This window comes from Ovis canadensis, chromosome 11 (assembly GCF_042477335.2).
Source record: "Ovis canadensis isolate MfBH-ARS-UI-01 breed Bighorn chromosome 11, ARS-UI_OviCan_v2, whole genome shotgun sequence".
NCBI classification, from domain to species: domain Eukaryota; kingdom Metazoa; phylum Chordata; class Mammalia; order Artiodactyla; family Bovidae; genus Ovis; species Ovis canadensis.
Genome location: NC_091255.1, coordinates 65,776,776 through 65,803,829, shown reverse-complemented (window position 1 = coordinate 65,803,829; position 27,054 = coordinate 65,776,776). Strand labels below are relative to the sequence as shown.

The following is a 27,054-nucleotide window of genomic DNA, read 5'->3' as shown; positions in this document are numbered from 1 at the left end:
TCTCCAGGTCTGGCTGTGTGACTGTGGGCAAGTCGCTAGGCCTCTCCGAACGGTGATTCCTAACTTTGGGGCAGAGATAATAATAATGGCACCAACCTCCCAGAATCGCTGCTGGGAAGAGCCTGGCTTGGTTCCTGGCCCCCACGTGGTGTGTGCCCTCTGGGAAGCCCACCAGCCTCTGCCTCCCTGGCCTCTGCCGCCTGCCCTTGCTCGTGTCTACGGGGAGGCTGGGAGAGAGGACGGGGTCACTGCAGCTGGCCCCGGGGGCTCCCTTTCATCCTCTCCTCTGAAGGGTTTCAAAAGCGGCGGCCGCTCTGCAGGAGTCCCCTACTCTGTGGCCACAGCAGGGCTGTCACTAGTGGGGGTCTCTGCCTTCTCCCCACCCCCGAGCCAGGTGGCTCCCCGATGCCATGCCCCCCCAAAGGATGTCAGGCTGGCGGAGGGGCTGAGGACCCAGCGGGGGCCAGCCAGATGCCAGGCCTGGCTCACCTGAGCCTCCCTGCTCCCCACCCCCACCCAGTAGGCCCAGCCTCAACTGGTCTCACGCCTTCATCCTTGCACCCCAGAGGGTCTGAGGGGCCCCCTGCTTCTCGCTTCTGGGGCCAGAAGAACAACACACAGTGACGAGTGGGGCCAAAGGAGCCCCATCAGGGACCTGTGTGCGTCGGTGCAGAAAGGGCAAAACACTCAGGTGGCAGGCCTCCTGGATTGGCCACTTGCTCCCTGGACGAACCCAGCCACATTCCTGAACTTCTGCGAGCTTCCGCAGAAGGAGGGTAAGAACACCTCCCAGTGTTGCTGTGAAATGATGTATATTAAGTTCTTGAAAGCGAGTGAGCCTGAATAAACAGTAGTTCTTCTTTGGATTCGTGTGCCTGACTAGGCGTGGGAGTGTGTGTGTGTGTGTGTGTGTGTGTGTGTGTGGTCTGCCTTGCTGATTTGTTTTTCCTATGTGATTTAAAAATTTTATTTTTACTTTATTTTTTTGGCTGCCTTGGGTCCTTGCGCCTGTGTGCAGGCTTGCTCTAGTTGCATTGAGCGGAGGCTGCTCTCTGGTTGCAGAGCGCAGTCTGGAGGCCCGCTGTGGCTTCTCTTATTGTGGAGAATGGGCTCTAGGGTGCTCGGGCCCAGCTGCAGTGCGCAGGCTTCACTGCCCCACGGTATGTGGGATCGTCCCAGACCGGGGATTGAACTGGTATTCCTTGCATTGGCAGGAAGATTCTTAACCGCTGGACCATCAGGAAAGTCTTGCCTATTTAGGTGTGAGAATACTTACAGGAGGAGGCACTACTGGGCGGGACAAATAACGCGGTTGACGGCTCTGCCAGGACGTGGTTACAAGGACGGGAGGTTAAGGTCTATGCTCCACCCTCCCCATGGCCACTGCCTCACCTGCCGTGTCTTCAGCTGGTGGGAGAGTCCCCATCCATGCAGCCCTGGCCAGTGACACAGACACCAATGGAGCCTGACCTGATTCAACCTGGAGAGACGCCCCCGACGCCCCACGGGAGGGAAGGGTGCGAGGGATGCGAGAGCAAACTGGCACAGCAGGCTCCAGGGCAACGCAGAGGACCTGGCCTTTATGTGAGCTACCACCCCACAGAGCCAGGACGTCACACAAACACATCTATGCTTTGCGTGCTCATAGCTCATAACCACTAAACCGGAGAAGGCAATGGCACCCCACTCCAGTACTCCTGCCTGGAAAACCCCATGGATGGAGGAGCCTGGTAGGCTGCAGTCCATGGGGTCACTAAGAGTCAGACATGACTGAGCGACTTCACTTTCACACATTGGAGAAGGAAATGGCAACCCACTCCAGTGTTCTTGCCTGGAGAATCCCAGGAACGGCGGAGCCTGGTGGGCTGCCAGAGTCAGGGGTCTATGGGGTCGCACAGAGTCGGAAATGACTGAAGTGACTTAGCAGCAGCAGCAACCACTAAATACATGTATGAGACCTAAGGAATCACATGTACGCAGAGCACCATGACGCCTTAGTGGCTGTCGTTTAGTTGTTAAGTTTGTCTGACCCCATGGACTGTAGCCCGCTAGGCCTCTCTGTCCATGGGATTTTCCAGACAAGAGTGCTGGCGTGGGCTGCCATTTCCCTTGGAGACACACTCACCCGCACATGACATTTCTGGTGGGTTTGCTCTTTGTCTCCTTATTCTGTTAAGACGACACCCGCTGTAACCTACCAGCTACCATCATTTCATGTCTGTCGCACCTTGACTGCATAACCCTCTAGAGTAGGCATGACTGTGCCCAGTTCCAAAGTGAGAAAACGAACTCAGGGTGGCTAAGCATTCCTGCCCAAAGTCACAGAGCTAGTCACGGGAAAAGCATGAAAGTATTCAGGTGGGCCTAACCCCAAAGTCCAGGTTTTTTCCATTCCGCCCCTAAGGGTGGATTTAGACCCACAAACCTTGCAGAGTTCCTGGCGCTCAGAAAGAGGCCAGGGCTTTCCTCCGTGTGGCTGTCTCTCTCTTTCTCTCTGTCCCCCCCTCCACACACACACTCCACACATCCCTGGCTCATTCTGGGACAGAGCCCACTGAGAATAAAGATCCTCGGAGACTGGATGTGCATGCTAACTCCTTCCTTTGAACACGGAATGGGAAACAGTTAAATTTACAACGTCGCTCCCAGTTTTATTTTCTCTCAACTTGCTGAGTAAATTCAGCCATCTTTCTGCCTGAAAATTGGATATTATCACCCAACTCAAAACCTGGGGTTTGCAAGAGACAGGAAGGCCTCAGCAGAAAGCAGTGGTCAGAGAATCATGGTGAGAAGCTGACTGATCTCTTACACGACGGGGTTTTTAGTATGCATTTATTCCCAAGGGGAAATCAGAATCTTCAGTTGAGCCAGAAAGCAAGAAAGTGCTAGAAATCCAATGGGGACAGGTCAAAAGCACTCCAGAGCCGGGTTGAAGAAGCTCCGCTGGCCAACTCTGGGTGACTATGAATGTCCAAACGAATAATGATGGGAATGGATTAAAACACAGATGAAAGATTATCCATGAGTACATATAGGTGTTACACTATTTTAAAGGGGGTGAGAAAGGAAAGGTCTCTTTCATGAAATAACGCTAACTAATACAAGAAAGGATGGAAAAGGTGCTAATCACAACTATCTTGGTAATAATTGATTCAGGTGAGACTCATCAATGGATGTCAAACCACTGGCTGGGAGATTCCTGGGGAGAAGAATATTCACACAGTCTCCAGTTATCATCCAAAAGGGAGAAATTACATCGATACCCTGACAAGGGAGAAATCTGTGAATGTCATCTTGACCAGTTGAAAAAACCTACCGTCGCCGATAATGGGACAAGCTGACATCAGGTGCATGTAAGTGTGAAGTGTTGAAAAGGATGAACATCTAGAGAATATCCCTGCCAAAAAGATGAACGTAATTATGAGGATATAACTGGACAAATCCACACTGGAGGACATTTTGCAAAACTGGCTGAACTCTCAAAAATGTCAACGCTGGGAAAGACAGGAAAGAAAAATGAGGAATAGTTGTGGAGTCTAAAGAGTCATAACAACTAAACCCAGTGCGTGGTCCTTGATTAGATCCTGTATTAAATAACAATAATAAAAATGTCCACACAGGTATAATTGGGACCCATGGAGAAATCTGAATATGGACTGTGTGTCAGATAGTAATATTATATTAATATCAATGTGCAATTTCCTGAGCGTGAAAATTGTGTGGTAGTTCTGTAGGAAAACGCCTTCTTCTTGGGAAATTTTACTTAGGGGTGAACTGACATAATATCGGCAACTAATTTCTTTTTTAAAAAATTATTTATTCTTATGTATTCGGCTGTACCAGGTCTTAATTGTGCATGTGGGCTCTAGTTCCCTGACCAGGGATGGAACCAGAGCCCTCTGCATTGGGACCACGGAGCCTTAGGCACTAGGCTACCTGGGAAGTCCCAACTAATTCTTAAATAATTCATGAATGCATATATGTGTACACAGAGCAAGAGAGAGTGCAGGTGATACAAAATATTAACAACTAACGAATGGTAAAAAGGTATGCAAGTGTTAATGGTACCATCATAGTTTTTCCAATATTTGGAAATTTGCAAAATTAAAAAGCAAAGAAGGAAGGAAGGAAAAAGCACCCTGCCCTCCCCAGGGGCGGAGGCGGCGAAGGGACTGGTGGGGGAGCTTCTGTCTGTCTGCCCAACAGCCTTTTCCTTTCTTCTGCTCAGAGTTCTCATTTTCACTTCCACCGCTGGGCTCTAGGGGGTGGAGCTGCTGCGCAAAGTCCCGGGACTGGGAGCAGACTTGCGATGCGACCTGACCAATCACAGCTCTCCGTGCTGGTGCCCCACGGGGATTGGTAGGGGCAGATCCAGGCTGGACCAATAAGAATCCTTCCCTGGGTCTTTCTACATGGATCTCTTCGTACAGGGAAGTTCCTTCTACTCAGATCATGTGGCTGTAAGCCTAGGATTCTTGGACTTCTCAACGTCTCACTGCGTGAGAATAAAGTCTGAATCCAGAGGCAGGCACAGCTGAGCAGCCCTGAGCCCAGAGGCCCTGGCAGTATCTAGTTCTTGGTTCTGTTAATAAGTCCTGAGACTCCAGGAACTGCCAAGGCACCTGAAGCTCTTCCTTCATTCTGCGGTTTACTTGCATGGTCTTATGTAAATAATTAGAAGGCAGAGTATGTGGAGATGTATTAGGGACAGAAACGAAGGGCAGAGAGAGGCAGAAATGAATGTGTGTGTGTGTGTGTGTGTGTGTGTGCACGCGCGCACGCACGCACGTTGTGTTTGAGAGATTTACTGAGAGCACACAGGTATTCTATCCGGAAAGGCTTTCCCAAAGAGCTGGGACCCTGGAGGAAACAGCAAGAAGGTTCTGAAAGGGACAGTATTCTAAGCGGAGGAGACAGGACAGTTTGGACAAAGGCAGAAAAGAAGGCTGTCCTGGGCATAAAAAGCCTTCCTAGGGGTGAGGAGGCAAGAGACTGAGCTCCTCGAATGGAAGTTCATTTATGTCCCCCTGAATAACTCCCATCCAGCCAAGCTCTGAAATGCATCTTTGTTCTCTAGAACTTGCAGGGTACGGTTAGCAGAAAGATGCTTAGGATATATATACATGGAGGAGGCGATGGCAACAATCTTTCTTCAATAAGAGGCAGCGTGGGTGGTGGTAAAGAATTCAAGCCCTGTGGTCATCTGACTTATATCTGAAGCCCAACTCAGTAACTTGACCTTGCGTGGACTGTTTAAGCCTCAGTTTGCTCATCTGTAGAATGGGGGAGAAACAATGGAACCTACCCATAGGACTGCTGACAGGATTAAAGGAGATACTCTCAGAGAGCCTATCATAACATCAGCCGTGAAATAAATTCTTTTTTGGTTGCCAATGATTATTATCATCATTACCATCATCAACAACACCTGTACCCTGACAACAATCCGGATGCTTCCAGGGTCAGGGGGCTGACGGGGTCCAAAGAAAGCTCATTCCATCACTGGGCGAATCTGAACCTGAAGAGCCAGGATGTGCTTCTGTGTAACACCCACCCCCTTGTCCTCGCAGTTTCAGGCACCAGAAGAACCAGATAAGGAATCAACTCTCCTCCTCCTGGGTCCTGCCTCCGGCTCCCTGCCAGCGTAAATCCAGGGCAAAGACACCACTGAGAGTGTGGTATGCCATCGGCGTGCTCTGGGGGTGCCCACTCAAGCACGTCCACCATCCAAGAGGCTCCAGGGGCTCATCATGGAAACTGTTAAAACTGCCCAGGGTGCCACAGAGCTTTTAGGCATGGTTCTGGGACCCCGACTGAAAACCATCACAGGGACGGCACAGGGAGGCCCCTCTGGTCTCTTTGTGGCTCCCTGGAGAACCAAAGCACAGAGTGGCCAGACGTGGAGGGCCTCCTTCATCCAGGCCCAGGCCTCTCACCACCCACAGAGGGGAGGGTGGTCCTCCTGCCCTGGCCCCTCCTGCTCTCTCATTTGCCAAAGTGGCCACTCCCAGTGAAACCCAGCAGGAGCTTGTGGGGCTCCTGGGCACCAAAGTCTTCTTATGTGACTGTTTTCTTCTGTGCAGGAAACAGCCTTCTGCCTCCATGACCTTCCCTGAGGTCCAGAGTTGCTAATCAGGGAAGGGAGGGGTTGCAGAGACAAGGGAGGTGTGGACAAGAAGCAACAGTGGACGCTTGGGGTGGGGTCCTGGCTCCACCTCGAGGCACAGAACAATATCTTTGAACTCTTTACAGAATTAAAGCGGTAGTGTTGGCCTCCCCTGTGGCTCAGATGGTAAAGAACCTGCCTGCAATGCAGGAGGCCTGGGTTTGATCCCTGGATCAGGAAGATCCCCTGGAGAAGGGAATGAAAACCCACTCCAGTATTCTTGCCTGGAGAATTCCATGGACAGAGGAGCCTGGAGGGCTACAGTCCATGGGGTCAAACAGTCCAAATAGTCGGACTCGACTGAATGACAAACACACACAAAGTCCAGGCAAGAATACTGGAGTGGGTTGCTATATCCTTCTCCAGGGGATCTTCCCAACCCAGGGATCGAACCCAGGTCTCCGGCATTGCAGGTGGATTCTTTACCACTGAGCTACCTGGAAAGCCCACTTACAGAAGGAAAAGTCCCAATAAAAGGAAGATGAAGTATTTAATGAAGCATTCTTCATTTCAGAGGGAAGGTCACAGCTTGATAACCTCAAGAACCACAGAAACTCATCAGGAGACCACCTAAAGCCAGATTAAGGGAGTGCACGCCCTAATCTGATCAGCAACCCCACCCTTGAACCACTGCTATAAGTAAGTGAGTAAGTGAGTAAGTGAAGCTCAGTCGTGTCCGACTTTTTTCGACCCCGTGGACTGTAGCCTACCAGGCTTCACTGTCCATGGGATTCTCCACGTAAGAATACTGGAGTGGGTTACCATTTCCTTCTCCAGGGCATCGTCCTGACCCAGGGATCGAACCACTGCTATAGAACTCCCCAAATCCTCCTGGGTTGGGACACACAGTTTTTGAGCCTGCTATGTCCCCTGATGAACTATGGAATGAGGTTCGTGACATTGTACAGGAGTCAGGGATCAAGACCATCCGCATGGAAAAGAAATGCAAAAAAGCAAAATGGCTGTCTGGGGAGGCCTTATAAATAGCTGTGAAAAGAAGAGAGGCAGAAAGCAAAGGAGAAAAGGAAAGATATAAGCATCTGAATGCAGAGTTCCAAAGAATAGCAAGAAGAGATAAGAAAGCCTTCCTCAGTGATCAATGCAAAGAAATAGAGGAAAACAACAGAATGGGAAAGACTAGAGATCTCTTCAAGAAAATTAGAGATACCAAGGGAAAATTTCATGCAAAGATGGGCTCGATAAAGGACAGAAATGGTATGGACCTAACAGAAGCAGAAGATATTAGAAGAGGTGGCAAGAATACACGGAAGAACTGTACAAAAAAGATCTTCACGACCCAGATAATCACAGTGGTGTGATCACTCATCTACAGCCAGACATCCTGGAATGTGAAGTCAAGTGGGCCTTGGAAAGCATCACTATGAACAAAGCTAGTGGAGGTGATGGCATTGCAGCTGAGCTATTTCAAATCCTAAAAGATGATGCTGTGAAAGTGCTGCACTCAATATGCCAGCGAATTTGGAAAACTCAGCAGTGGCCACAGGACTGGAAGAGGTCAGTTTTCATTCCAATCCCAAAGAAAGGCAATGCCAAAGAATGCTCAAACTACCACACGATTGCACTCATCTCACATGCTAGTAATGTTCAAAATTCTCCAAGCCAGGCTTCAGCAATATGTGAAGTGTGAACTTCCTGATGTTCAAGCTGGTTTTAGAAAAGGCAGAGGAACCAGAGATCAAATTGCCAACATCTGCTGGATCATGGAAAAAGCAAGAGAGTTCCAGGAATACATCTATTTCTGCTTTCTTGACTATGCCAAAGCCTTTGACTGTGTGGATCACAATAAATTGTGGAAAATTCTGAAAGAGATGGGAATACCAGACCACCTGACCTACCTCTTGAGAAATCTGTATACAGGTCAGGAAGCAACAGTTAGAACTGGACATGGAACAACAGACTGGTTCCAAACAGGAAAAGGAGTGCGTCAAGGCAGTATATTGTCACCCTGCTTATTTAACTTATATGCAGAGTACATCATGAGAAACGCTGGACTGGAAGAAACACAAGCTGGAATCAAGATTGCCGGGAGAAATATCAATAACCTCAGATATGCAGAAGACACCACCCTTATGGCAGAAAGTGAAGAGGAACTAAAAAGCCTCTTGACCAGAGTGAAAGAGGAGAATGAAAAAGTTGGCTTAAAGCTCAACATTCAGAAAAAGAAGATCATGGCATCCGGTCCCATCAGTTCATGGGAAATCGATGGGGAAACAGTGGAAACAGTGTCAGACTTTATTTTTGGGGGCTCCAAAATCACTGCAGATGGTGACTGCAGCCATGAAATTAAAAGATGCTTACTCCTTGGAAGAAAAGTTATGACCAACCTAGATAGCATATTCAAAAGCAGAGACATTACTTTGCTGACTAAGGTCCATCTAGTCAAGGCTATGGTTTTTCCAGTAGTCATGTATGGATGTGAGTGTTGGACTGTGAAGAAGGCTGAGTGCCGAAGAATTGATGCTTTTGCACTATGGTGTTGGAGAAGACTCTTGAGAGTCCCTTGGACTGCAAGGAGATCCAACCAGTGCATTCTGAAGGAGATCAACCCTGGGATTTCTTTGGAAGGAATGATGCTAAAGCTGAAGCTCCAGTACTTTGGCCACCTCATGCGAAGAGTTGACTCATTGGAAAAGACTCTGATGCTGGGAGGGATTGGGAGCAGGAGGAGAAGGGGACAACAGAGGATGAGATGGCTGGATGGCATCACTGACTGGATGGACGTGAATCTGAGTGAACTCCGGGAGTTGGTGATGGACAGGGAGGCCTGGTGTGCTGCGATTCATGGGGTCGCAAAGAACTGGACACGACTGAGCGACTGAACTGAGCTGAACTGATGTCCCCATTTGCCTGGCAAAACAATAACGCTATTCTTTTCTACTTCACTCAAAACTCTGTCTCTGAAATTCAAACTGGCACCTGTGTACAGCGGCCGAGTTTTCGGCATCACCACCAAGCCCATCCAGACCAGTGTTGGGGTAGAGGGAACCTGGGCACCAGGGTCACCCCAAACGCTGGCTTCCTGGCTTCAAGAAGAAAAGGAAGGTTTCCTGGGAAGGACAGATCCTCAAGCAATTAAATCCCCCTCCTCTCATTTGCCTTCCTATCTGTGATCTGTGTCAACATCCCCAGGGCAAGACAATCTTGTTTCCCCAACAAAACCAATTATGCACATCAGGCCTAGGGATTAAGTACCAGGCACAGGGTCGGGAGCCAATCAGACTGGGCGGGATGGGGGGACAGGAGCAGGAATGGGGGAGAGCCGGGAGAGAGGCTGGGTGAGAGAGGCTGGAGGCCGTCTGGCTTCGGGGGTGGCTGCCTCACGCTCACTCTTCCACCTGCCCTCACTGAGACCTGAGCCTCTCTCTCTCTATGTGCTCCCCTTTCTTCCCACTTGCCGTGTCCTGGGGAAGCGGGCCCGGCCAGCCCACAGCACCATGCAGGGCCATAGCAGGAAGCGGAGATGAGTCCAAACGCCCATGGCGCCCCACTTCCGTGTTCCCCCTGAATTTCCCTCCCGAACAGAATCTATCCATCACTTATGGATCCCGGGTAGTCACATGCCACAGCTCTCTGTTGGACTCAGGCCCCTCCAACAGCTTCCCTGAGACAGCAGCATCTTCTCAGTAGGGAGCGGGTGGGGATCTGGTCACAGCTCACGCTGGCATTGAGCTCCTCTGCCCCGTCCAAGGCTGCCTGGACTACCCTATGGGGCAGCGCCCCCAGCCCACCTTCCAGTCATCCTCTGCTGGCTTAGCCGGCAGATTCTTCTCACCCCAGGGCAAGGCTGCTTTGACTTCCCCCCGCCCAACCTCCTGCAACTTCCGCCATCCCAGCCCCCCTGTAGCCCTGGCCAAGAGCGTCCCTGAACTGCCATCCCAGCCCGCTCCCCCTTCAGGTACCACTGCAGGACACGGCAGGACCCTGGCAGCCGGGAGGGACGGGGCGGCGCGCTTGCCTGTACTCCAGGGAGAACCTGGTCAGCTCCCGATTGTTGTGCAGCCACTTGAACTCCAGCGGCCAGCTGCCCTCGGCCATGCACGTGAGCACGAGGCGGTTGCCCTCCAGATGCACCTGCGTCCGCGCCGGCTCCGTCTTGAAATAGGGGGGCACGTCATCTGCGGGGAACAGAGACACCGAGGCGCTGGTTACCACTTCTCACCTGCCTGCAGCCACTCACCTGGAGCCCGTCCTCTGCAGACCGGGCAGGCGCAGCGGGGAACGGGCGAAGGTCCTGTGCCCGGGAAGGGCCGGAACTCAGGTCAGGGCTCGTAGGCAGAGCGGGTTCTCCCCGCCAGCCTCCTCCCAGAAGCCCCTGGGCCCAGCCCAGCCAAGCACGAGCCCCCCGCAGCTCCCCTTGACACAGACAGGGCACGCAGGACCCCAGGCTTCAGGGGACCACTTAGACCAAAAGCTTTGGGTGGAAACAGAGGCTTTCTGTCTTCCGGCCAGTTGGAAAAGGGGCAGAAGTGAAGTAGATGAAGGGGTTGACAAAAGAACTGGGAGACGCAGCAAGGGGGAGAGGGCCGCCACGCCCACCCTTGAGCAGACCCGTGTTTTAGGGGAGGGGCTGGGCTGGGGGAGGGGCCCGCACTGGAAACAACACAGGGACCAAAGCACTACTAGGTTCTGGGTTGTTCCAGGGGCTTTAACATCCTCTCACGGATCTAGCTCACAGCCAGACAGGATCAAAATCCACCTTTCAGAGAGGGGTTGGAAACCCGCCGGGGGTCACACAGCTGGAAGGCAAGCAGCCAGCCCTGCAGGCTGAGCACTCAACCCTGCACTTGAGCATGAGGGTGAAATGGAGAGGAAGATGGGTTTAAGGCACCCACACGCGGACTCGACGCCTTTGCGTCTGAGAGATGGAGGAAGTGAGCTCCAGGAAGCACTGTTCACCAGCTCATCCAGCGAGCACACTCTGTGTGGGGGCTCTGATCACCTGCTCTCAGGGGTACGGCCCGGGGACCCCGCAGCCCTGAGCTGCAACCAGGGCGAGTCAGGTCCAGGCCTGAAAGTGAAAAGTGAAAGAGAAGTCGCTCAGGCGTGTCCGACTCTTTGCCACCCCATGGACTGTAGCCCACCAGGCTCCGCGGTCCATGGGATTTCCCAGGCAAGAATACTGGAGTGGGGAGCTGTTTCCTTCTCCAGGAGATCTTCCCGACACAGGGACTGAACCTGGGTCTCCCACATTGGAGGGAGACACTTTACCCTCTGAGCTTGCCAGACCCAAATCCAAGCACTTTCCACCCATCACCCTGCCCGAAGGGTGGGCGGTGCGCAAAGCCAGAAAGCTGCTGGCAAATCCGGCACTGGGCACCTCCAAGCCTTGTGGGAGAGGGGTCCCGGCACCACACCCTGTCTGTGCTCAGCTGCCTGGCTGTGGACATGCATTCACCTCTCTGAGTCTCAGTTTCTCCATCAGGAGACACAGGAAGAGAAGCAGCCACTGGGATATCTTAAGAGTTAAATGGGATAGTGTTAGTCACTCAGTTGTGTCCAGCTCCTTGCGACTCCATGGACTGTAGCCCACCAGACTCCTCTGTCCGTGGAATTCTCCAGGCAAGAATACTGGAGTGGGTTGCCATGCCCTTCTTCAGGGGATCTTCCTGACCCAGGGATTGAGCATTGCATTGCAGGCAGATTCTTCGCCGCCTGAGCCACCCGGGAAGCCCATTGTTAAATGAGATAACAATTGTGAAAATTCTAGGTCTGTGCCTGGCCCAGAGTAAATGTTCTGCAAACGTTCGTTTCTTTTCCAACATCAGAGAGCTGGTGTTCCTGGCAGGGAAGGAGGTTCCATCACCCTCAGCGCTGGCTGAGGTTCCAGACAGACTTCGGTCTGAGAGTTAACGACCCACTAGGAGCCCAGACAGTGAAAAACACAAGGCATTATTCTTCAGGCCTCAGATATGGGACCAGCCAGAGAAGAGAAAGGGGCACTTGTCTGGGGTCGGAAGGCAGTGACTCAAGGGTGGAAGGGAGTGAACCCAGCTGTGGCCTGGCAGGCCGGGTCGGGGTGTGTGCAGGGGCTGGGGAAGCAGGGCCCCTCCTGCATCTCAGGTGGAATCTTTGGAGGATCAGTGGGGCTTGGTGGCCTGGATTTCCACTCTATCCTCTCACCCTCAGATTTAACCAGGGTTGGGCATCCTTGGGTTTCAGATAAGTTTACGCATTTGTGACAAAGCCTCAGTCTGAGCTTATGCACAGACGGACAACTCAGGACAAGCCGAATGTCGGCTTGGGGCCCAGGTCCACCAGCTGGCTGCAGAGATTCCCACCCAACCCCAAGGTCTCTCCATCTTCACTAGAGACTGTGGGGAGTCTTCCTGGAACCCCAACCCTGCTACAGACCCTCCCTGTGGGGGCCACTGGAGGGCAGGCCAGGGGTGGTCCGATGGCGGCTGGAGGGCAGGTGCAGACGTGCAAGGGGCGCACCCTGGACCACCCTGCCCTCGGCCTCTCTCCCGCGGGTGCCGGTGTTCCCAGCCCGGAGCTGACGCTGCTCACTGGCACGTCTGCCCATCACGCGTAACAACGGTCATGTGAGCACGCTGCCTTAAAGACGCCGAGGCGGCGCCTCTCCTAGAGTGTGTCCTGAGGGGGTGTCTGCCACCCCCGGTCCCTCATTTCTGGGGTCCTCATGCATCTCTGGAGCTGGTGAAGGGCAGAGAGGCAGGCAGGCCCTCATTTGCCAAGAAAAACGATCCTCCACCCTCGGAGGCAGCCGGCTCCTCTCAGTTTAACAAATGGGCACATTCGCACTTCAAAGGCGCATTCATATTCTCCAGCAGCTTTCAAGAGCCCTTTGAATCGCGTTCTTAAAAACCCTCTGTTAGCTCCTGTCATCCCTCATTTGTTTTAAAACAATAACGCTCCCAGCCCCCAAAGATCAGATCCCTTGGAGGTGGGCTGACTCAGAGCCAGAGGAGTCGGTGGTGGTGGTGGTGGGGGGGTGGGCGGCGGGCATGTTTGCACACGCACACGGGCACACGCGCCCGGCACCCACACACCAGGCCTCTGCCACCCGGCTCGCGGGTCATGTGCCCCCCACATCCGCAGTCGCCAATGCATTCCTCAGGCTCTCCTAGGGGTGCCAGTCTGGAGTCAAATGGCTTCTGCTTGGATGGGCTGATTCCAGAGGCTGCTGGAGATAATGACTTGAGGGAAGAGGGGAGGTGGGGCGTTAGCCTTTCCTGAGAACCTGCTGGGTACCCAGATCAGAGCGTCTTCCCTCATTCCAAGCGATCCCAACAAGGCCTCCTGGCTGAGGCCAAGGCTCCTAGCCCCAAGACCCTGAGATGTGGCCACACCTCCTTTTCCCGAAGATGAAAGGGCCCTCATGTCGGGACTCACATCGGGATACAGGGATTTGGGAGGGAGGCCCACGCAGAGCTGAGAGCAGGTGTGGCAGTGAGTCCTGCCAGCCTGTTTTCCTAGATGGGCCGGCCCTGCCCCAAGGCAGGGGGGCTGGGAGTGTGTGAGCTGTGGCAGGAAAGACTGATGGGGAAAGGATGCTGGTGGGAACAGCGTGTGTGTGTGTGTGTGTGTGTGTGTGTGTGTGTGTGTATGTCTTTGAGCATGCGTCTGTATGCATCTTTGTGTGTATGTATGTATTCACGTGTGTGTGTCTGTGTGTTTACGTGTATGTGTCTGTGTGTCCACATGTGTGTCTGGATGACTCTCTGCATGTATATCTGTGTGTCTGAGTGTGTGTGTGTGTCTCTGTATGTCTTTGAGCATGCGTCTGTATGCATCTTTGTATGTGTGTATGTGTTCACGCGTGTGTGTCTGTGTGTTCATGTGTGTGTCTGGATGACTCTCTGATTGCATGTGTATCTGTGTGTCTGAGTGTGTGTGTCTGTGTGTTCACGTGTGTGTCTGTGTGTTCATGTGTGTGTCTGGATGACTCTCTGATTGCATGTGTATCTGTGTGTGCGTGTGTGTGTGTGTGTGCGCGCGCGCACGCACTTATGTGCAGGAAAAGATTTCTGCGTCGTGGCCGCACTGGTGGGTAACACAGATCATTGACCTTGGGCAAATGACTTTGACTTTCTGCATTTCAGTGTCCTTAGCTGTAAACTGGGGATATGTTTGTTGTGAGGCTTTAATTAAAAAACATAAAGTGCTTAGGAAAGGCAAGTGACTGGTGTGTGCTATGGGAGAAGCAGTTATTACTGCTCTTGATCATATAGGCAGGGGGGCAGATCCCCTGAGGGGGGGAGAGCTCATACACTCTTAGCAGGGGCCAGTAGCCTCTTAACCTTAGTTCTGGGATTGTGCAGTACACAACTTGGACTACTGTACACAACAGCCCTGCTAGCCACACTCTCAGTGGGGAAGGGGTAATGGAGAGTGGAGAAGGGTCGACAGAATCAACGTTCCACAGATGTCATTCTCGTCAACTCTTCCTCACTTTGAAAACGTACACCTGGAAGATTTCTTAAGCTAGACAAAATGATTCAAAAATTCACACTGAAGAAAACCACAAAAGAATAGACAAGGAAATTCTGAAAAAGAACGGCAAGTGGAAGAGGTTAGCACACATACCAAACTGTATCAATAAAGCTGCAGTCATTAAAGCAGTGTGTTCTTTTTCAAATGGACTGATGAAGCGATGAACCAGAGTCTAGAAATACACCCCAGTATATATGGGATATTTAAGAGAGGCTTAAAGTAGAATTTCAGGTCAGTGGGGAATAGATCAATTATTCAACAAATGGTCTTAGAGCAACCAGGATGCCATTTGAGGGAAAAAAATCAAGCTGAATCTACTCCTCACACTTTACCACAAAATAAATGCTAGATGGATCAATGTTTTAAACAAAAACAAATGAAATTCTAAAAGAACTAGGAAAAATCACAGGGGCTTAAAAAATACACAATCTCAGCAAAACAAAGAATTTGCCAAGTACTTTCTAAGTACTACACAAACTCCAGAAAGTCATAAAAACAGATTGATACCTTCAACTCTATAAAAATCTTGCATGGATAGAAAAAAAAAACAACCCATAAACAAAAAGCAACAAATGACAAACTGGGGGAAAATATTTGCAACTTCTATCATGGACAAAGAGCTCATTTTCCTGATATAAAAAATATTCTCATAAATCAATAAGAAAAAGATGAACAAACCAACAGAAAAATGGGCAAAAGATATGAACCGTTCACAGAGAAGAATTACAAATAACTTGGAAACACAAAGATGCTGAACTTTGCGATAAGAGAAAGGCAAGGCAAACTCAATAGGATACTTTTTTTCCCTATCACTTTGGCCAAGATTTGAAAACACGATAAAACCCTGGGGCTGGCCAGCCTGCGGAGATCCAGGCCTCATGCACACAGCTTGGCAATTCCATCAAAACTAAAAATGCACCCCTCCATCCACCAACTCTTTGAGGAATTTCTCCTTCACACACACACACACACACACACACACACAAGTGACAGCTTTGCACGGGACACTGTATTTTGTAATAGCGAAAGCTTGGAAATGACCTGAATGTCTGTCAAGAGGGCGCTGGTTAAAGAAATGATTGCACCTCCAAACAGTAGAATTCTCTGCACCGAAAGGCTCTGGAACAAATCCTGAGACCTACTGTTAAGTAAAAACAGCAAGGTGTAGAATGGGGTGTGTAATTGGCTATCACTTGGGCACACTTTTTTTCTTCAAGGATAAAAATAGATTTGCTTGTACAGGCACAGGCTTCTTCTAGAGGGTCACGTAAGACACTGGGCTTAGTGACGCTTTAGGGAGGAGAACTGGGGGACTGGGGCTGGGAGGGAGAGGCCCACACTTTTATTCTGTGTCTTTTCGTAACTTTTAGAAAGTGTTTTAAGCTGTTGCTGTTTAGTCGCTAAGTCATGTCCAACTTTTTGCAACCCTATGGACTGTAGCCCTCCAGGCTCCTCTGTCCATGGGACTTCCCAGGCAAGAATACTAGGGTGGGTTGCCATTTCCTCCTCCAGGGGATCTTCCTGACCTGGGGGTAGAACCTTGCTGCGTCTCTTTTTCGAGAGCAGGCTTGGAGATTCTAACAGAGAGCACAGCTACTCATATGCTTGACCAAAGATGGGTCCTCCTCTGTCAGGGATGGCTGTCCTCTTTGACCAAGTGTGCAGCTTCAGGAGGGACGCATGTAGGGCGGTGAGGCAGGAAGGGGACACGGGCCTAGCCAGCCAGGTCAGCCGAGTCACCCTGGTGATCAATGGGGGTGACGGACGTCGCAACCAGATCGCCCTCACATCCCCGAGTCTCTCTTTCCGGGCAGGCAGGCTCTTTACCGCTGAGCTACCAGGGAAGCCCCACTGTGCCCTATAGGTATGGATTATTTATTTATAATCAGCTGGTAAAGAATCTGCCTGCAATTCGGGAGACCTCGGTTTGATCCCTGGGTTGGGAAGATCCCCTGGAGAAGGGAAGGGCTACCCACTCCACTATTCTGGCCTGGAGAGTTCCACAGAATGTATAGCCCATGGTGTCATGAAGAGTCAGATACGACTGAGCGACTTTCACTTGGCATTCATTCACAATCAGCTGTATGCACATAGACGCAAACACGTTTGCGAGTGGAGAGGATGCGCGGTCACGGGCAGCCCAGCTGGTCATGCAGGAGAGGACGGGTCTTCCGTGTGCCCGGGACTCAAGGGTGTGGAACGGCTTGGGGCGGGGAGGCGGGTCCCTGATCACCAGAGCCTAAGCTTCTTCTCAAGGAAGAGCCACCAACAGAGGCGAGCAAGCGGCCTTAGTCCTGGGCTTCCGCCTAGTTCCCCAGACAGGGGCCCCTGGCCGCCTGCTCCTCTGAATTCCCACTAAACACCCCCACCGTCATTCTTCCACTGCCAGCGCCAGGCGGAATGGTCCCACACAGATGCTTACCGCAGCTTTAACCTCTCCCCTCCCTTCAGCCCCTAGCGCAATAAGGCCATATTTCTCTGGAGCCTACCTCCATGTCTCCTGGGATCTGACCTCCCAGCCAGCTCAGCCCTGGGAAGCCCACCTCGCCTGGAGCCAGACCCCCGCCGGCTGGGAGTGCCAGCCAGGGTGAGGACCTCCACTCACCACTAATGCTGCTGATTGGCCAAAAGATGTCTGTGTGCCCTCCAGAGCCCGCTTCATGGGGCACCAAGCCTGGACCACGCCCTCCCCAGCTCTGAAAGACCCCACAGCCTCTGCTACTCAGCCATCTCGACTTCTCTGGAAAGCTGGGGACAGGGTGCAGGTTGGGATTCCTGCAAACTTCTCGCCTCACCACCCCCTAGCCTCTGCACTAGGCTAGACTGACCTCTGTGGTCCTGGATTGACCTCCGTGGTCCTGGATTGACCTTCGTCCTGGATTGACCTTCGTGGCCTCCTAACTGGTCCCCACCCTGGATCTGGCTGGAGCGCAGGTCAGAGGCAGCGGCGGCCCCCAGCAGGCCCCTCTCCACCCTCCTCTCCCCACACTTCTATTCCTGCTGCCTCGATTTCACACGATCGCGCGAACTCCCCACACATGAAGTGCTTTACGTCCATTGCTTCAGTTAAGAGTCACAGGGACTTCTCAAGCCAGTGCTACCTTTGTTCCCAATTTACAGATGAAACTTACTCGTTCATACGACCTAGCCACATAGACGTAAACCCAGATCTGGCAGGCTTCACAGTTTGGAATCTTTCTGTAGGTGACATGGGGCCTCCCTATGAGCTGTCCCACTCTTCACACCCCGACCTGTGGCCTCACAGGGGCTAAGTGAGGGATGGTGGCCTCTCGGAGGGATTGGAAGTCACAAGCAGGGGCTACACTGGCTTGCTTTCAATGTCGTGGGTCAGGCCTAGATTGGGGGTGAGGGTGAACCAGATGGGCTGGCCAGGCATGGTCCAGAGGATTCTGGAAGGATAATAGGCCACGATCGTCCAGGGAAGAGCGGTCCACCTAGGGGTGAGCATTATGGTGGGCTTGGCTAGTGTGGTGCAGGCAGGGAAGCCTGGGGATAAGACTTCAAAGGGTCCAGAAGATGAACAGATGTGGGTGGGAGGGGTCAAGTAAAATGAGGCAGGGGCTGGTGTCCTGAGGGCTTCTTGGGAAGGAAAGGCAGACCTGGGGTCCCCATCTCACAGCTCTGCTCGCCACCCAAGCCCCCAAGCGCACCCTTTCCCAGGGGGCTGGCTTGAAGGTCCCAGTGGAAGACAAGAAACTGAGTTTAAATGCCCTTTTTTCTCCAAGTAAAGTGTGACCTTGAGCACAGTAACCTCCCCAGCCTTACTGGTCTGTTCATGCAAGAGATTCCAACCTCTGCCCCAGAGGCTCCTGGGAGAACTAAGTGAGCCAACCTATGTCAAGTTCAGAACACAGTGCTTGACCCCTATGGATGCTCCTTTTTGCTCTTCAGGCCCCTGGAGGTGATCACAGGAGGAGGAGGAGATGGGGAAATGGGGTCCAGCTGTAATATCACAGTCCCACCCATTTTCCCCTGACTTGGTGGCACCCTCTTACAGAGCCCATTGTCTCCTGAATGTCCCAAGTCTGAGCTTTTAGAATTCAGCTCCCTTCAAACTGGCTCAAGAGCCAAGTCTGGCTTCGGGATGGCTTGTTAGGCCCTGAGCAAAGGTTTGGGACCGGGGTAGGAGCAGCTGGAGCTTCTGCACCACGCCTGCGATGCCTTTTCCTCTGAAACCCAGGTCAGGGACGTGCTGAGCCTGGGAGCTGCCAGGGCTGGGGCTCAGGAGCAGGGAGCTGGGGGCCCTGAAGGGCGCCATGCAGAAGTCTGTTTGAGCCCGGCCCCCTAGAAATGTTCGGGGTACACAGGCAGCAGGCAGATGCTAGCAGGCAGACAGGGGATGCCAGGCTCCCCAGCTGTTCTTCTCACACCCCGTGCCTGACACGCCTGCCTGCTCCTGCCCACCCCCAGCCCCTTGGTCTCTCCCCTCCAGCTCCCCTTCCCCTCCCTGCTTCACCCACAAATGAGATGCTAATTTATGCCCCTTTCCTGTCTCCTAGCAGATGCCTGGCCCAGCTCAGCCCGGTGCTGCCTGCATGCCAAATGCTTCATTAGCCAGGAAAGAAGGCCCTCGCCCTCCTTAATCTAATCCTCACCGGTGACCTTCAGGAAACCGGGCACCTCCTGACGTTGGGGGCCTGGGAAGGCGCAGCAGTCAATTATACCTCGGCCTCCACAGCTGCAGCCGAATGGATTTCTCGCTCAGAAAAGCGTGTTCAAAAAGCATCTAATGGAACGGATCATCAATTTGTTTGAATACACATCTAATCTGATTAAGGAGGGGCCCAGCCACCAGGGCAGCCAGGGCAGCCGAGCCTCGACACGGCCCTGGGGAGTGGTGAGCCGGGCGGAGGGGCCCAGCCTGGGGAAAGCGGGGGTTTGTGTGTCCCAAGCACCCCGCCTCCATCTCCCCAGCTGGCCGGCCCACTGTACATCAGCCAGAGAGTCTCCCTCCTGCCTGCTCCCTCTTCAGGGCTCAAAGAGATGGGCTTCGTAACTTTCTTCCTGACGTTCAGCGCCAGGGCCCCCAGACGTCTGGGGTTACGTCCCTTACAGCAGGTAAGACACAGACAGGGGTGCATGCGTGATGACGCCCAGGCTCGTGTGTCTTCCACGGGAAGATTGCGGATGGGACCCTTCACCTCCCGGGCCCCAGAGCTGGGCGGTGAGTCTGGCCTTCAGGAGGCCCCAGAGCCATGGAAAAAAAAAAAAAACAAAACCAGACACGGGAACTTGCGGTTGAACTTGGCCAGGCCACTTCCCTCTTGAGAGCTGATAATCTTCTATGTTCTTCCCACTCTGCACGTTCTGGACAGTGGGTTACAAGCCGGGCCCCTGGCGTGGGGTTACCTGGATCTGAGTCCTGGCTCAGCTTGTCGTTGTTCAGTCCCTCAGTCATGTCGGGCTCTTTGCGACCCCATGGACTGAAGCCCACTAGGTTCCTCTGTCCATGGAATTCTCCAGGCAAGAATACTGGAGCGGGTTGCCATTTCCTCCTCCAGGGGAATCTTCCCGACCCAGGGATCAAACATGTGTCTTCGGCATTGGCAGGTGGGTTCTTTACCACTGAGGCACTTGGGAAGCCCCCTGGCTTGACTACTCTCCAGCTACGGGACCCTGGATGTCTCTCTGTAACCCTTCCGCATCTCAGAGTCTACAATGGAAAAAGGGGATAATAGCGGTGCCTACCCCATAGCCTATGGAGAGGGGTAAGGCATTCGGCCAGCACCTGCACGAAGAGCCCACACAAGGGGAGCTCCTATTATTACTTGGTGTAACCTCTGCAAACCTATCTCACAGTCGGGGGGCCTCCCGTGGAACCACACAGGTAAATAACACAGGAGCACTCCCAGCCTTGCATGGAAAAAAGATGGTTCTCATTTCCGATGGGTTTATTCTGCAATTAACGGAGGGGTAGGGAGCCCTGCCATACATTTCAGCTGCAGGGTTCAAAGATTAAACTTATACCATTGATTAGAATGCTTTTATCTAACGGTGCTATTATCATTTCAGGGTATTCAGATTCATTAGAGCTATAAAAATGGTGAGAATAAAATTCTCCCTAACTCCTGGAATCCCTCCCAAGAAGCTCCGTGATGCCACGTGGAGGACGCTTGTCTTCCCCCTGGTGACCCTGAGGTGACTCACTTGCAGCAATTCTGCAGCTTCACAGCTGGAACTTAAGACAACCCCGCACCTCAGGGTGGGGATGAGGGGCTTGCCAAAACTCAGGTTTAGGGGTCAGCTGCCTGGCCAGGCCCCAAAGACACTTGCCCCCCCTGGCATCGGTCACTCCTCCAGCTGCTTCTCTTTAAGGTCCCCTCTCAGGTGAGCTCTCTCCATCGAGTGGGTACCACTCTGACCTGCTCCCGTATGCTCGGATGATGGAGAAACGCCCACCTCCCACAGGCCTGGGGAAGCCGAGAACAAGGGCTAGGCGGCTTGGAGATGCTTCTGGGAGCTCACAGCCGTTGGAAGCCGTGTCTACCACAGCCAGCGACCCCTCCACCAGACGCAGGGTGCAGAAGGGCTGGGTGTCCTGGGAGCAGTGGACAGTGGTCCTAAGCTTCACACGGCACATCTCCCAAGGGTGATCCCCCTTTCTGCCTGCTTCCTGCCCTTGAAAAAGGCCATGACCTCAGGGAAGATGGAGCACTGGGCCTGAGGAAGGGGTGTCTGACTTAGCATCAGGACTGATCCAGAGGAGAGGCTGGGCCGGGCAGCTGGCCTCCCTGCTCCCACATGGGCACTTGCACTGGTGCTTTCTCCCCGCCTCGCCTTCCCTGGGATCAGGCCGGGGCTGGAGGCAGCTCAGCCTTGGGAAAAGGGAAGAGAAGAGGACGTGTTTGTGGCAAGCCTAACGCTCGCTGAGCTCCCTGTCTTTTCTCATTTAACCCTCACGGCCACCTGTGGCAGGGGGCGGGGGTGGGGGGGCTTACGCTTCCTGCCCCTTTTATGACTCTCATCAGAGGAGACCTGTGATCCAAGCTTCAGAGCCGGGTTTCGAACCCATGGCTGCCTGCCCTCCTGTGAAGCCTCCGAGGTCAGCGCCGCGCCTGGATACCAGGGAAGGAGTCTGCGGCGGGGCCGGGAGGGGGAGGGAAAAGCAAAGCTGAGCCTGCCTCCGCGCAGAGGCTGGGAGATGGAGCCGCCACCGGGAAGAGCACGCATTTATCAGGCTGCTGACCCCGGCGCACCGGCGTTTTGTGGCGCGTAACAAAGACTGCGGAGCAGAAAATTGGAGTTCAATTTGCCGTCCGTCCCGTGCAGCGTGCAGCCCATTCCAGCCCCTGGCAGGCACCTCCGCACTTCATCATAAATAATAACACCACGCGGCTCGATGGCCCTTTCAGCAGTTACAGGCCCCGAGCAATTTACAAGCTGGATGATACACGGGGGCCTGCACGCGCCTGCCTGCTGAGCACGTGGCCCCTCCCCAGTCACCTGCACGGGCACACGTGCCAGCGTCCTGCCTGCTGCCACTGCCTGGGTGTAGTGCCCAGTGGGAGGGAAATAGACCCCGGGCAGCCCTGAGCATTTCCCTGGGCTCCTTCTAAGGCCCTGGTCATCGGCAGGAAGCACCCCCCTCCACCACCAGCCTGGCAGGGACCGAGTCCTCGCTGCCCCTGCTGGACCAAGAGTAGGTGCCATCCATCTGTCTCTTTCCTCCTCTTTCAGAAAGAGACTCTGAATCCCAGGTGGTGCTAGTGGTAAATAACCCACCTGCCAATGCAGGAGACATAAGATACGTGGCTTCGATCCCTGGGTCAGGAAGATCCCCGGGAGGCAGGCAGGGCAACCCACTCCAGTACTCTTGCCTGGAGAATCCCATGGACAGAGGAGCCTGGCAGGCTACGGTCCATGGGGTCACAAAGAGTCAGACACGATGGAAGCGACTTAGCGTGCATGCACTGGATCTCTGATCCAGCCTTGCCTCTGTTACACGAAGTTTCTCTCCTCTAGACCTCACGGGGGAAGGTGGGGGTACAGGAGTCATCGGGACCCACCCCTTCAACCTCCCACTTAACAGAAGAGACGCCCAGGGGCCCCACGTCAGTTGCCTCGTGGAGACCAAGCCAGGAGCTCGGGAGAGCCAGGTGGAGGAAGCCCCACCCAGGGGCTTGGGTGACCAGCCAGTTTCCTCTAAGCAGGCCTGGGGTCTTTCCAGTAGGCAGGGGCTTTGGGCGGAGCGTGCCGGGGGCCCCCTTTCTCCCTCTTCCCATCAGAGTGGAGCCATGGGTATGAAACACCCCAGAAGAGGTGAACGCAGAGACAGCACAGAAGTCGGTAGCTGCCAGGAGGTCGGGAGAAAGCGGGTAGGGTGTGATTGCTTAATGGGCAGGGGGGTGGGTGTCGTTGCTGGGGGATGAAAGTGGTTGGGAATCAAGTAGAGACGGTAAGTGTCTCACATTGCAAACGCACTCAGTGCCACAGAGCGGCTCCCTCGAAAGCGCTGGTTTTGCCTATGAGTCTCATCTCAGTTGAGAGAAGGCAAGACAGCCTCATCACAGCGCGTTTCTCTGTCTCCTTCACTCAGCAGCCCCCCCGGGCTCCCGCACCCTCTCTGCCCCCAGCCCCCTGTTTCCCTGGGGGAGGCTGGGGAGGGCTTCGAAGTGCTCTTTCACACCCTAAGGGGTGTGCTGGCCCCTGCCTTCACCTCCTCCCCTGACGGGATGCTCAGGGTCCCTCCCAGTTCAGGGGCCTGCGGGGCCTGCTCTCCGGGTCACGGAGGGTGGACAGGAACTCCAGGACGTCTCACGGGAACGGGGCCAAATGCCCATCCTGGCCTCAAACACCCTCCCCAGCTGCTGCCCAAGCTGATGGGTTGAGTGCACGAGGGCAGACCGCCTCCGCTTTGCAGGTAGACACAGGCTCCCCGCTCTGCGCTTCTGAACTGAGTCAGAAGCTGAGTTTTCTGAGCAGTTGCTTCCTCAGTGTGGGAGGGGAGTCCTGCCTCACCCCGCCCGCTGGGTCTCAGGAAGCTTTGCTGGGATAAAACTTAAAGAAAGCAGGCCCAGAGGCCTGGCTGAGTGTTCACTGCCTGGGGCCTGGGGCGGGCCTCGCTCCAAAGGCCTCCCGTGGTCCATTCACCATCCTGGATCCAGGATGGGCCAGCGTCTGGCAGGGTAGGTAGGGTCCCCCCACGTCTGGTGCCTGGGAAGCGGCCAGGGTGGGGTTATAGGTAAACATCACGAGTGAGTTTTCTTGATGCTCCCACAAAACCCAGAGTCACCAAAAGCCAACAACCCAGAGTGTGAACGGAGGATGAGAAGTGGAGGACGCAGGCTCAGCCTGAGGTGCAGGAGGTGGGGGCTGACCCCACGCGCAGGTGGGGATGATGGCCGGGGGCTGTCTGGACCCCCATCCCCCAGGCTGCAGCTGCCCCCGCGACCCACCTGGCTCTGGCCGGCCTCCGCCTGCTCACGTGCGCCGGTAGCAGGTGGCTTTTCTGGACGGCAGCCGGGCTGGCCAGCTTGGAGAAGCCGAGGGCCAGAGCTGGCTGAAAGGAGGGGAGCGGAGGGGAGGGGCAGAGACAGGCAGTGGCCCCCCATCCTGTCCCGGGGGGCTGCATTCAATACCCTTGCCCGGGAGCCAGCCGGGACTCACCGCCCCGCCTCTCCATTCTGTCCCTTTGAAAGCCCAGCGCCCATCTGTCGTGTGTTAGAGGCGGCCGAGCTGGAGGCTGCAGGCGGGGGTGAGGGCGTCTGCCTGCCGCTGTTGATCCCGATGGTCACCCGCCCAGGGGAGGTCGGGGGCAGCCTCTCTCCTCAGCAGCACCCCTCCTGCTCTTGCTCCTGAAGGCGTGTCCCCAGATCTCATCAGGCTCCACAGCCCTCGCTGGAGGAGCCTGGGCCTTGGCAGCTGATGCCAGCTGCAAACAAGAGAGAGACAGGGATGCAGGAAAGTCATGCTAACGAGACACAGGCCAGGTTTACCGAGAGCGCCTCCACGGGAGCCGCGGTCCATGTCATGATGGGGTTTGTGTTCCTAGCGCTGGTCCCCAGCCCTCCTGTGTGAGGGGCGAGGCATGGGGGTGGCTGCTGGGGCTGGACCTCAGAGCCCTGAAAGCTGCAGGCCAGCCCGTCCCAGCTGTGTCTGTGGCCTCTCATGGGCTCCACGCACCCCAAACTGGAAGAAGCATCTCTCGAACTCGCCTGGTCCAACCCCTTTTGTTGGCAGATGGTGAAACGGAGGCTCGGGGGTTTCAGTTGAGGTCCAGCTTTTCTGATACCAAGTCCCTCTACCTCACTTGATAGCTCTTGGCCTCACTTCTTCCATCTATAAAATGGGCACAAGGGCTTCACTGATGCCCACTGCCCTCTTTCCAAGTTTAACTCCTAGATGGAGCAAGGGCTGGGTGCTTTGGAACGTTCTTCATGTGTCTCTGACACACTCCCTGTTATGGCTTGAATGATGTCTTCTCAGAGACACACTGAAGTCCTAACCCTGGTGCTGTGTTTAGTCACTTCAGTCGTGTCCGACTCTTTGTGACCCCACGGACTATAGCCTCCAGGCTCCTCTGTCCATGAGATTCTCCAGGCAAGAACACTGGAGTGGGCTGCCATGCCCTCCTCCAGGGGATCTTCCATTTCTGATACACGCCCTCCTGTGGCTTGAACTATGTCCCTCCAAAGATACACTGACGTCCTAATCGTGGTACCTGTGAATGTAACCTTAGTGGGAAATACAGCCTCTTTTCGGTGGGGGAGGAGGGGAATACAGCCTTGGCAGATGGGATTAAGTGATGATGAGGTGATCAGAGTAGGCCCCCCTCCGATATGACCGACACCCGGGGTGAGCAACCCAGGGGAAAAACAGGCATGTGATGCCAGTGCAGAGACTGGAGGGAAGCCTTGATAAACCTGGATAAGAGGAACGCTGAGGACACCAGGTGCTGGAAGAGGGAGGGAGCGGGGGAGGGCTGGCCCCGACAGCGTTCAGAGAGCACGGCCTTCAGAACTGAGAGAGCAGACACTGCTGCTGCATTAAGGCACCTAGTTGCTGGAGCGTGGTTATGACAGCCTTCAGAAACTAAGCCCTCAGGACCTGGAGGGGAGGGATGGGAAGGGAGATGGGAGGCATGTTCGAGTGGGAGGCGACATGGGTAAATATGGTTCATGTTGATGGTTGGTGGAAGCCAGCGCAATGCTGTAAGCAATCATCCTTTAAATAAGTAAATAAATAAATAATAGGGGACCTCCCTGGGGGCCCAGCGGTTTAGACTCTGCCTTGCCGTGCAAGGGGCGTGGGTTTGATTCCTGGTTGGGCTTCCCTGGCGGCTCAGGTGGTAAAGGATCCACCTGCGATGCAGGAGACCTGGGTTGGATCTCTGGGTTGGGAACATCCCCTGGAGAAGGATACAGGCTACCCACTCCAGTATTCTGACCTGGAGAATTCCATGGACTGCATGGTCCATGGGGTCTCAGAGTCAGACATGACCGAGTGCCTTTCACTTTCTCTCACTTGGGGAACTAAGATCCCACATATGCGTGGCCCAGCCAAAAATTAAAAAAAAAAAAAAAAGCCAGCTTGGAGCAGAGCCCCCAACTCTATGGGGTTTTCACAGCTGCTCCCCCAGAGAAGCGAGCCCCTCCTTCGTGTTCACTGAGCCTCCCTGGGAAGCCCCTGGGGCCCCCTGTCTTCTGCCGTGAAGGCACACGTCTCAGCCGTTTCTGTGCCCTTGGTCCCTTCCCTGGCTGCTGGCACAGAACAGAAACCCACCACCAAATGGAGGAAGACAGAAGGCAGGTCTCCTGTTTCCAGAGGCTTCTGCTATAATTTCTGACCACCCTACCTCCGACGCATCACGTCCTGTCCTTGGTGTCACCCCTCCACGTGCCCTCCTGGCCCCAGCCTCGTGCCAGCTGCCCTGCGACGGGGCCCCGGCTCTGTTGATGGTGACTGACGACACCCCGCATGCCCGGAAGCCCAGGGCGGCAGGACCGGCTTGTTGGCAGGAGGCAGTGGAGTGACAGACAGCGCCACACGGCCTTTCCAACTCATTCCCCGGAAGCCCAGCTTTTCTGGGAAGGAGAGCGGGGTGGCCCCCACCCCAGCCACCCACGCACATGGGTGCCCCCCTTTCTTCGTCCTTCCTGGGACCAAAGCCCCAGCCTCCCCGCTGGGGCGCAGCCATGGGCAGGACGTTTAGCTCTCCCGGGCTCAGGAAGCGGATACGATGTTCCTTGCACTCCCCATTTTTCTGCAGCCTTTAGTTGCTTCAGTCGTGTCCGACTCTTTGCGACCCCACGGACTGTAGCTCATGAGGATCCACTGTCTGTGAAACTCTCCAGGCAACAATACTGGAGTGGGGAGCCATTCCCTTCTCCAGGGGATCTTCCCAACCCAGGGATCGAACCTGTGTCTCCTGCATTGGCAGGCGGATTCTTTAC

The 27,054-nt window shown here is 54.2% G+C and overlaps 1 protein-coding gene across 2 annotated transcripts in view; it reads right to left on the bottom strand.

Annotated features, from left to right (window-relative positions):
• The window catches only part of SDK2 (sidekick cell adhesion molecule 2), a 274,805-nt gene that overhangs the window by 137,895 nt on the left and 109,856 nt on the right, over positions 1 to 27,054 (bottom strand). For both annotated transcript variants that reach the window (XM_069544046.1, XM_069544048.1), the window contains exon 2: positions 10,143 to 10,302. In XM_069544046.1, coding sequence (XP_069400147.1) covers positions 10,143 to 10,302 — 160 coding nt within the window. The remainder of the gene's footprint in view (positions 1 to 10,142; positions 10,303 to 27,054) is intronic.